Source organism: Diadema setosum, chromosome 5, assembly GCF_964275005.1.
Source record: "Diadema setosum chromosome 5, eeDiaSeto1, whole genome shotgun sequence".
NCBI lineage: Eukaryota > Metazoa > Echinodermata > Echinoidea > Diadematoida > Diadematidae > Diadema > Diadema setosum.
This window is the reverse complement of record NC_092689.1, coordinates 30,104,343-30,116,563: the sequence shown is the minus strand read 5'-3', so window position 1 is coordinate 30,116,563 and position 12,221 is coordinate 30,104,343. Positions and strand designations below refer to the sequence as shown.

Below are 12,221 nucleotides of genomic sequence, written 5' to 3'. Positions count from 1 at the left end.
CAAATTGCTTTCCTTTTTGACGTCAATGCTATGATTACATAGTTAACTCCCTTATATTTCTAGTGCCCCTCAAAGCATTTCCTTGAATGAATGCAAAACATCTTCAAGTGCGTAGAACATACTGGCAATCAATGTTATGCTATGATACAGTATATCAAGTGGTAAATCTAAGCTTGTGAATGTACTTCTATTAAAGTCTCCTTTGGAATTGTGCAAATTGGAGCTATTGTGTGGTAGTGTATTACCTATTCTGTTCTGTTTCTGTGATGATAGAAAGAAACTACTTTATAAATGATCAAAGATTAAAAGATTAGAGAATATTACTAGATACTGTATTCCCTGTGTGCCCTTTCTTCTGCAGAAATGTTACATATTTTATCTTACATGTAGAAATTCAGATAGATTGTCAGCTTCCTTGTCTAATGCAGGAATCTTAAGTGTGTGTATGTATGCAGGATAGTCACAAGTAACTACAATGAAACACATTTGTGTGGGTTGGTATAGACATAAATAGGAGCACTGTGGAAAAGAAAGAAAAAAAAAATCTTGAAATTGGTGTGAACGTTTTTGATCCTGTTTCATGAGGAATTGTAATTGATTATATAGTTGATTTATATTGTAAGTGTATGGCAGCCTGCGTGGTAAGGAAATTTATAATAGATTATATCTTTTGATAAAACAAAGCCCTGATTTTGCAAATATTACTTGACTTTATTGACTTACAAGCAGCCACATGTGCCAAACTACAACTTTCAAGCACCCATATTCAACACACGCCACACACACACACATCCCAAAGATACTAGTATTGTAGACACACTGTGTGTGCATGCATGCAGTTTTTGTTCCATATGATTATTGGGAAGACTCAATTGCACTCCAGTGAAATCGGGAAAGACGTATAACTCTGATTTATGTCAGACCGTCCCAAGCCAAGCTTGGAGTCAAGTTAGAGGTATGCCCAGGTAGTAAGATAAAATGTACAATGTGTATTCTTAAAACTGAGTTCACTTAGTACACTATGTATGGGGGGTTCAGTGAAATTGGGAAAGACGTATAACTCTGATTTATGTCAGACCGTCCCAAGCCAAGCTTGGAGTCAAGTTAGAGGTATGCCCAGGTAGTAAGATAAAATGTACAATGTATATTCTTAATCCTAACTAGGCCGGGCTATTTAGGTAGATCATAGAGCCGGGGGGGGGGGGGCCTCCCAGGCCCCCCCTCCAGATTTCGGCCGTCGACCGCGCGTTCGCGACGAAAATTGACACACACATTGCCTATGATGTAATCTAGAGTATCACGAAGTTAAATTTAAAAAAAACCTATCATTTATGCTAAATTATGCTAATTTATGCATAATGATGCATGAAATCAGACAATTTTGTATAAATCCCTAAATAAAGCTCAAAATGGGCACATTTTTTGTGTAAATATTCCTTTTAGTGTCCTGAGCAAATATAAGAGAAAAAAATTGTACAATCAGAAAAAATTTCTTAAGTATTTTATTGTTTTTTAAATTTCTTATGTATTTCTTTGTTTTTTCAACTTTTTGTTTTTCATTGTTTTTTCGATGAAACTTGTCCGCGACATTGTTTCGAACAAGAAAATAAGCTATTAATTGACTTTAATTAATAAAACCCTAAAATAATCATGCTTTTATGAAATTTGCCTGTAAGCACAGTTTGCATTGAAATTGTACACGAATTCACGTTTTTGAGCTATTTTGGTCTGACGTGCATGTACATATTTATGCGCAACTTCAGAACCGCGCACCCGAGCATCGCAAATTTGGTGTCAAAAGATGCGGGAGACTCGAAAGAAAAAAGTCATGAAACGTCGCGGCGATAGCTTTTCGCGTTGGCGATACATCGCGCGAAACGTCGAGGGGGGGGGCCTCGGAGGCCCCCCCCGGCCTAGTTAGGGTTAAAACTGAGTTCACTTACTACACTATGTATGGGGGGTTCTGTCTCCGTTTACATCACCAATTTACCAGATACAGTACCATGTGTATCCATAGGTTAGTGTACAAGTATACTTTGCCTTGAGAGTTTCTTGGTAAAACTATGGGCAGAGGTGACTCCAAAAGAACTACTCTCTGAGGGGCACAGCCCCTCAGTGAATAGTTCTTTTTGAGGCACCGAGGGCTATAGTTTTACCAAGAAACTCGAAATTAGGCAAAGTATATTTGTTTTAAAATTTGAATAAAAAATTTAAACAAAAGAAGGGGAAATGGGGGGAAATGCAAAGCGAGAAGTCGTATGATGGATGTGATGTTGTGAAGGGATCCTACATTGATCTTACATTAAGAAGCATGTCGCTGCGCGCGATGTCGGACCTGCTTTGTGATGTTTGCTAAAAATGTTACATTTACAAGCGCCACGCGTGGTGTTAAAGTGGGAAGCAATGCACAATGTCAGAATTGTTTTTATGACGTCACAATTGTTTTGTTAGAAATTGATACATTTCACAGAGCGACGGTACTAGCAGTGCGCAATGTCAAAATTGCTTTGTGGCGTCACAATTGTTTTGCTAGAAATTGTTACATTTCACAGAGTGACGATGCAAAGCTGCACACAATTTCAGAATTGCTTTGTGACATCATTTTGCAAATAGTACACTATTTGCAAAATGTCGTCATAGAAGTGACATCATTTTGCAAATAGTACTTCATGGAGTGTCTTCTTTCTGAAATAGCTGAAAATACCTATGATCACGTGAAACTCTTTCAACCAATCACCAGAGGATAGATTTTTGATCCAAAATATAATATTCAAATGTTGTCAGATACTTCTTGTTCAATCCTTTAACGCAGCACTATTAAAACAGAACGAGACATTCAACAAACTTCAAATGTGGATGAACCATCATAGCCATTTATTGATCAACCATGCTCACAGCATCAGTAGCCCATACACAATATGGCCTGAATGCATGGTAGAACTTTTATGTCTCTTTATTCAGGTGAAGACAGATGTGTGAGTGAATGCTTTCACAATTCAACAGGAAAACAATTTATTGACTGATTGAATTTTCAGATTATTAGCTACAAGTTTTCTGACTTCCTGAAGCAACCACATGTTGATCAAGAACACAGCTTTATCACAGCCTAGTGATCACTTCTGTGCTTTTGTGCATACATAGCTGGTACTTCATGAGATAAACTGATAATGGTACTGGTCTTGTGTAAACTGTATGCTGAAGTGTTGAAAAGGTGAAGAGGTGAGTGTTCAGAGCACCAGTTGAATTATTCACCAGCGAATTCACATATTTCTTGTTTCTTCCTCGAAGCACATCCACATCAAATGTTACATAGTTCTCTGATAAAAGCTGCTGAGGATTATCACAGAGAGAGCCTGGTACCTGGTAGTTCTTCCACCAACGATTGTGGTTCGACTTTCCCCGTAGGAGTCCATTCCAAAACTGTTGTCGGCAGAGCCGACCGCTCTCCATAAACCTCCTCACAGCTGTACTATTTACAATTTCTGCAAGTTCAAAAGGAGACAAATGTCTTCGTCAAAACAAAAAACATCCATAGGTAAGGAAGTATCACACAATAACACAGTCTGAAGCAGGATTATGTAGTGGTCACTAAAAATAATACATTTCTTTATATATGTTCCATACCTTTGGATCTGCACATATGCAATTACTTCAAACTAAACGTTATTTAATCCACTTTGGAATCCTCTGAAATTTAAACTGCCTTAAAAGATATTCAATCTGAATGGATCATAACACTTCAAATAATACAGTAGCACAACTGAATATGACAAACAAACCTAACGATAACACTGCACCTAAAGATCCAATAAGCTTTATTGTCTGTAAATGCATTCTGGCACCTCACCAGATTTTGACACCCAAACCCATGTTACAATGCTTGATGACGGGTGAATTTGAAACAAGATCAAACACACAATGTGCTGATTCCACACCATAAGAGTTTGCAAGCACAGCGTCAAATTTAGGCTCATTCCTTGGTGCACAAATTCCTAAACGTATGCTGAAAGACAAATATTTTCCTTCTTCCACTTATTTCTGTTGGTGTTAATGACGTTTGTTGGAAATCTGCCGGCTCCTTCATGAAACAATTAGTACTTTCAAATTTCTACTTTATCTGTACTTTGTTTTTGTTTGTTTTTGTTTGTTTTTTTGTTAAAGATGTAGGTGTACTCCTTCAAAAACATTTACATGTCCTGCACATTTATGGGCAATCCATGCTCCATTGTCTTAATCATCAGGACTTACCATTCCCAATTTACATGCAGCAAGGCTATCAGTCTTCATCATCTGGAGGTATTCCTAACTCTTCATCGGTCCACTTGGATGGGTCTGGATATTCAAAGTGTCCCTGAAAGATAGAAGAGCACAGTACACATTTGTCACACCACACTACAGACCATGTCGGAGTGGAGGTAGGGTTTTAAATGATTAAGAACAAAATATCATTTTATCTGGAAAGCTGCACTCTATGGACTCATGTCATACACCATTCTAGGCATCATGTCTCAGTTTGAAGGCTCAGATTTTAAGCAGAGAAGAAGATATTCTCTACCAACATATATAATGTTGACAGTCCACAAATGACAATACTATATTCGGAACAGACACATGTACAATGTGCAATTGAATACAGTTGTACCTGTTTATAAGAAAGGCCAAGGTCCATATTTGGCTTACCATCTTTGGAGACTGAAAATGCCATGTGAAGTAATGCAAATATAGATAATCATTCATATGACTGTTTTACATTTCAATTAGCATGTGCACAACATTCCCGTAGCTGAAGAATTTAAACATCTTCTTTTTTTCTTTTTTTTTTCAGAATTCTCTCAAATGGACAATGGACAATACTGTAAGAGATATTTTCCGTGATTTGTACAAACTCACCCTAATGTTTCACAACCTAAAACACTTGCATTGGCGTCTCAGAGTCTTACTTGTGGTATATTTGTGCATGTCTGAAAGCCATTATACTGTGCAAAACTACACAAGTGTTTTTAAACTAGCTTGCGCATGTATGCTACAGCTTTTATAGTCCATCTAAATCAGAAAAAAAAAAAAAATCACACGTTAGACAGATATCAAATAGCAAGGACTTCCCTCTTCTCTAAAAACCACGATGAGAAACTAGACTACTTTTCTCTCTTTTTTTTTTTCACATTTGGCCTCATATCAAATACTCACAAAAACATCTTCAGGTTCATGGTAAAACCTCCATAAAATCCAGAACCACATGGCAGACACCACTGCCATTCCCTGGATTTGCCTTGTCCTGGAAGGTGCATTTGCTCCTCGGTATACTGCTGAACCACTGTCAAAAGGGGAAGGATACAAAACGACAAACATGAAGTTTCAAGGCGCAGTGCTGCAAAATTAAATTTTACTGTAATCACAGAAATATTCACGGGACATTAACTTTCGTGTATTTCACACTACTTTTGGCTAGTGCAAATTCTATAAGCCGCGAAAATATCTTCATTTTTTCTCTGCACGTTTTGACAGTGTTGAATGATGCACTTTGTCAGTGATGCCTCCCTCCTGATACCAGTGTGTGTATGTGTGTGTGTGTGTGTGTGCACAAATGTGCACACATGCCCTAGAACTATTAGTATTAATTTATGCAGTATTCATTTGAGCGCATATGTGTATGAATTAGTTTCTATGCAGGCAGTACATTCGAATGGACTGGGTAAAACATCAGTTTCCACACATTTTCTGTGAACTGGATGAAAACATAAATTATTTGTACACATTGTACATTGTATGTCTACATCGTATTGGCACCTGAACCAAGGTTCGACCTCCCCTGGCAAAAAGGTTCGACCATGTGCAAAAGGCAAAAAGCATTCTAGATTTCTACATGTAGCAGGCAGTCAAATTTTAGATGGCATTGTGCATGAATTGTGGGTGGCTTGTGTTGAAGCAATGTGCAGTGTGAATTCAAGAACTGAAGATAAAAGAACAAAAAAAATGTTTTTGAGCTGCTAGCAGCAAAGCACGTAAAAAAAGATTGCACGAAAACTTCAAGATTTTAAGCATTTGATATGACCTTTACATCACAAAAAGTTTGTATATATTCTACTTCAAGTGAAATATTTAAAGCAGTATCAGTGACATTTACAGCCAGGTAATTCTTCACTCATGCTGGTACTGTACATACAGTACAGTGTATGATTGAGGGTACCACCTATCATCACCCTAAGGATCTGCAAGCTTGTTTATTCAAAAAGTATACAACAAATTCGCCTAAGTTTTGCCTCAAATATGCCATAAATACTGCAGTCTCGAGTATCGTGACCTCAACCGTCCTGTTGATTCTGAATCTGTTTTTTTGACACATCTTCATTTTGTCATATTCATCATAGCTTATGACGCTTTCCCAAGTGTACTTTTCCGTTAAACATGCTAACACTGAACAGCTGTAATACGGTTACAGCTCGTTATTCCAAAGGTTCGTTATTCCGAAGGCTCTTTAGTCCGAAGATTCGTTATTCCGAAGGTTCATTGTTCCAAATTTCATTTTCGGATTAACGAATCTTTGGAATAACGCCACAAATGTTCGAAATAATGCCACAAATGTTCGGATTAACGAATCCTTTTTTATTTTCGGATTAACGAACCTCTTGAAATCCTTGGGAAATTGTGTGTTTCGGATTAGGGTAAGGGCACCAGTATTCGGTCAGGCACCGGTATTCGGTCACTTATCACTAGTCACCAGCCAGTAAGTTCAACTGTCACACCACACGCAAATCACACTGATTCACATACTTGCACACTCATTCACAACAGGAAACTCCCTTAGCCCCCTCCAAAAATCCATCCAAAATCCCAAATTTCACCGTCAAAAGTGCAGAATCGGCGCTACTTTCCAAAAGCGCGCGCGGATAAGGCCCAGTTTTAAGAGTACGGGTCGCCGAAAAAGCGCTAACAGTCAGTCCGCAGCACCCGATAATTCGCTCGTATTTATTCAACTCGTATGCAAGCCCGCTTTAGGCTTGCATACGTAATGAGCTGCGTAAGGGGATTTTGTCCTTGGGCTTTCGGCTACAAAAATACACCTTATGTTCACGAATTTGGTATCAAATTCAAGGAAAATATGTAAACTATCGTCACATGTTACTCAAATTATTGTAAATGAAAAATATCATAGCGTAATTTGAGCTTGAAAAATGATGAACTAGATATATCGCTACGGCGACTGATATGCCTCCGCCATAATGCATGGTTATCCTAATAGGTATATAGTACAATGTCTTGACAATGTGTGATGACAGTTTCAAACAATTGGCAAAATATTAAAATGACAGGTTTGACACAAATATGCTGAATGTCCACTTTCCTAGAACTAGGTTCAATTGGATGAATGATTAAAATGTCAGAGTACAGGTATTTGGGGAACTGATGATTTTTACTTGACTTTTGACCCTTTTATAAGTTTATGCATTGAGTAATTTTTCAAGGTATTGAGAAAAAGTATAATTTCAGTATCAAATGGGAAAATAGCATTATCTAAACCTGGCCTTTGAACTTTGACCTCACAGTTCCAAAGAGAATCACTGTTAGGTTGAACATGCATAAATATGTAAGTTTCATGAAGATACCTTGAGTTACTTTTGAGATATGGAGGAAAGAGTGCAATTCAGCACTTTCACTTGACCTTTGACCTTTTGGCAAGAAACCTCCCACAGAATATATATTGGGTAATACATGTATACATCAAGCTAAAAAAAACAAGAAACCTTCATTCATTGCATAAATATAAGGAAAGTAGTGATATTTTGAGAAGTTGACCTTGACCTTTGACCCCCTGACCTTTGACCCATGACCCCCAACTTCTCTAGATAATCACTGCCCATCGGTACAAGCACATATACTAAGTTCCATGAAGATACCTTGAACCATTTGCGAGATATGGAGAAAAACATGAAATTTCAATCTTTTTTCACAAAATAACCTGTGACCTTTGACCTTTGACCCTGTGACCCTAAAATCCACACAAAGTATTATCCCCCAAGGATATACCCTCATACCAAGTTTGATGTAAAACCACCACCCGGTTCTTGAGATATAGACAAAAACAAAACGGGACGGACGGACGGACGTACGGACGGACGTACGGACGTACGGACGGACGGACGGACGGACGGACGGACGGACGGACGGACAACCCGAAAACATAATGCCTCCGGCCACTTCGTTGCGGAGGCATAAAAAAGTAATTCGTGCAGTACACTTTCAAGACGTCAAAAAATACCAAATTCATCTTGCGTCTCAATGAAAATGCTTTATTTGGTAGTCCATCTCCTAATCTTTGTATCCATGTAAATATCTTGACAATTTGTTGCTTAATCCGGTCAGGAACCAGTAAAATATACATCGATGTCAGTGCTGATCAGCTTGAAACCGTGCAATCTCAAGAGTAAGCTCTCTCATTGGACAGCGCCTGCACTCAGCGCTTGCATTACGTCATTACGCTGCTACATAACGGTTTCATGCCACTTGCGGTTTCTTGGCACGCGTGTAGTTCAAGCGCTGAACGCACGCACTGTCCAATGAGAGAGCTCTTTCGCACCACTGTACACTTTGTGCGGAGCATACTTCTGGCTTAGGAGTGAATTTTACAGACATTTCAAAACGGAAAAACTAGTATAAATCATGCTTGCGTCTCCTTGACTCCAATATATGATGAGTATCTAAGTTTCCTCTCTACGAAAAAGCCAAAATCAGAAACAACAGTTTCTTAATCCGGTCAGGAACCAAAAAAGAACTTTAGATGACAAAATCTTCTGTGAAAAGCAGGTAAAATTTACGCAAATTCAACTGATTATATAGTCATGATAAGATCCGATGTTATAGGCAAATTTAGTATCAAAATAAAGATCAAAGTCTGGAAAACAATTTACCGTGACTTGTAGCCATGACGAATGTATGTACAAGTCGCTACACTGTGAAAACCATAGCCCTATCAAAGTCTCGCAAAATCTCGCATGACGAGACACCTTTCGAACGCAATGATCGTCAACGAGAGTGCTGAATAAATCTTGCCGGATCGGCTCATTAGCATACGTGCTGCGGACTGACTGCTAAAAATCGAGAAATACGCCGTTCTCTCGCGGGATTTTTCGCATATCGCAAGCTTGGAGTGTAATGGTATCTTCAAAAACGCAAAAGAAAAACAAAATGTCCGTACGTGCCGATACAGTGTCCCAATGTACAAGGGTTGAATGCAAGTGCCGAGGCCCCAGTATTCGGTCACCAACGGTCGCTGCAACTTCCCCGATGCAATTTTGCGCCAACAAGGTAGCGCGCGCGCGTTTTTCAGCTGCCTTGAACACGCATTGACTTTGAACGCGCACGTCGCGTGACCGAATACTGGAGCCGATGACCGTATACTGGGGAATTTTCAAGGTGAAATATTTCGCGATTTTGTGCAATTCTGTGAGATATTTAACGAAATGAAAGTTGAGATTAAAGAAATTTGATATATTTCACATACATTGCTGTAGATATGATGTGTGTATGTATTATTTTAGTTTGAAAAATATTGCAAAAAAGCTTAAAGGGAAGATAAACCCCAAGAGCAATGTGGATTGAGTGAAAGCAGCAACATTAGTAGAACACATCAGTGAAAGTTTGAGGAAAATCGGGCAATCGATGCAAAAGTTATGAATTTTTAAAGTTTTGGTGTTGGAACCGCTGGACGAGGAGACTACTAGAGGTTATGACGTATGAGTGGACAACAATACCAAGAAAATATAAAGAAAATTCTACAAAAATCCATTTTTCATGAAAATTACAAATTCCATCAACTTGATATTGACATATGTTAGGGGTAGCAATTATTCCCCCTGCTTTCTGAAAGAGGTTGGTCCATTGCTCTTTCATAATTCTAGAAAAGTGAATTTTTGTCGAATTTCCTTTATATTTTCTTTGTACTGTTGTCCCCTCATACGTCATATCTTCTAGTAGTCTCCTCATCCAGCGGTTTCAACACCAAAACTTTAAAAATTCATAACTTTTGCATCGATTGTCCGATTTTCCTCAAACTTTCACTGATGTGTTCTACTAATGTTGTAACTATACACAGCCCAGTCGCTGTACATGGTACGTCGCGACAGGGCTGTACGCGCGCGACCACCAACCACTAGGAGAGCGACGTAATCGTATCACGATTGCTTTGAATTTTGATACTTAACATCATTTTTGTCACCTCAAACTCATCGAGTATACTCTTCAATATTTACTCTACATCTGATGCTATCAGTATTCAAATGTACGCAATGAAACTTACCGAAATTGATCATCATATCCAGCATGTCCACACGGTACACAATCTTTCACGCCAGGCCTAACTATACACTTGAACACAGCACAGTCGCTGTACATGGTACGTCGACGTACCATGGAATTGTGCCAGAAAGTGTCATTTTATTTGTTCCACGGACTTATCGCAAGTGGTCTCCATGGACCCAGTGTGGCGAACTATTCTTCTGTAATAGAAACATGCATTTAACGTGAGTAAAGTATTCTGTTTAAAGGAGAAAAGTATACATTTTCCTAAGTTTTGTAGTTGTGTTGAGGTTCCTCACTTTGAGGCTGCATGCCGCGCTCGTCAGACGCTGTTTTCGCATAGCGTAACAGCGTCTGGTCGGGCTACTAATGTTGCTGCTTTCACTAAATCCACATTGCTTTTTGGGTTTACCTTCCCTTTAAGTGACCAAATACTGGGGATGTTACCCTACAGCTCTGTAAGTAGATTCTAGAAACACGACCCTTCGGTTCGGAATAACCAAACAAACAAACCTTCGGAATTACGGAATAGCAAACCTTCTGAACAGCCTGCTGAATATTAGTAATACGCAGGGTGCCGATCATCGGCGATGTTTGGGCACCCTGCCGATACGTGGTACTCTTGCCATACAGCTAGAATCTAGAACATCGGTGTCTAGACTCTAGTTACAGTGTGAATTTACTGTTGATTTAACAAACGCACGCGCACTGCACTGTCGCAGTGATTGTGAACACACTAACACGATATCTAATATGTGGGGCTGAGCTTTAGTATGAACTTCTCGCCATTCTAGTTGACATTGGGAAAGAGCAACTGGCTTTAAGGCTACAATCAAAGAATTAATTTGAACTTACTGTCGAACAGGTGCAGTTGAATTCATACCAGAGATGATGCGCACCCCATTTCTTATTCTACTTAGGGCAAACATCCCGTATAATAAAATAACTGAAGGACAGCAACGAGAAGAATTCGCCGATCCAAAACGCAAGATTCTTGTTTCCTCAGACTTCGATGCCGCCCTCTACGCTCGATTGGGGAGCAATCAATTATCTCTCACTTTTGAGTGTAATATAATAGACAATAGATTAGGCATGTGATAAAATATTCCCCAATTTAAACGTTTTCTTTTAATATCAGTCGGTAAATCAATTGAATTGCACTTATATTCATGCTAAAAGATTGATGCAATAAAATGGGATGATTGGTGTTGCGAAACATTGAGGGGATCTTCGTGTGTCTTGTTACGCTTGTCGGTAAGCTATCTTCTGTTGCTGTCTATTAGATACTAACAGATATTATCGTCCATTGGCAACGTACATAAACAATAATACAAGCTGCATGCTGCTGATGATCGCCCGCCCCCCGGCCTCGGCTCGCGGATAAGTTCACTGTGGTGCGGGACTTGCGTATGCCGCATAGAGCGCAGCACATTGCAGATGGCCGAGTCCCGCTATATCTCACACAACGTAAATATACGATGGCAGTGAGCTTAAAGACATTTTGGCACGCTTACTCTTACTCATCTTCCGTGGGAATGCCTTACCTGTAGAACACTGACATTGGTCATTGCACTTTCTGTCTTTCTGGAGATAAAAGTCTACTCTAACGTTGTCGTTAGACAATAAGTGGTCTGTAAAAGGTAAGGGCTGTTTCTAATATTTAAGCCAGTTCACAGTTACAATCTGAGCATGTGCAGATAAGGTCATTGCAGACCTTCTCTTGAGTGGAGTGTCACTGAGATATTTAAAAAAAAATGGATAGTCTTCATGAAGACATATAATATATGTTATAAATATTCATGTATGAACCAGGTACCAGGTGCATAATGGAATGAACTTTACAGGTGAATATGTGTGTATTCTTTTCAACCAAATCAACCAACAGTAGACATTTATGCAGCACTTGCATTAGTGGTTCAAGAGGTCAT

At 39.0% G+C, this 12,221-nt stretch overlaps 1 protein-coding gene across 1 annotated transcript; it reads right to left on the bottom strand.

Annotated features, from left to right (window-relative positions):
- Window positions 1–2,851: 2,851 nt before the first annotated feature.
- LOC140229276 (NADH dehydrogenase [ubiquinone] 1 beta subcomplex subunit 2, mitochondrial-like) lies at window positions 2,852–11,301 on the bottom strand. The gene is made up of 4 exons (XM_072309552.1): window positions 11,149–11,301; window positions 5,188–5,314; window positions 4,249–4,351; window positions 2,852–3,482 (listed from the first exon to the last, which is right to left on the bottom strand). Exons 1-3 carry the CDS (start codon window positions 11,220–11,222, stop codon window positions 4,277–4,279), a joined length of 276 nt encoding a protein of 91 aa, XP_072165653.1. The 5' UTR covers window positions 11,223–11,301; the 3' UTR covers window positions 2,852–3,482; window positions 4,249–4,276.
- Between the last annotated feature and the right edge of the window lie 920 nt (window positions 11,302–12,221).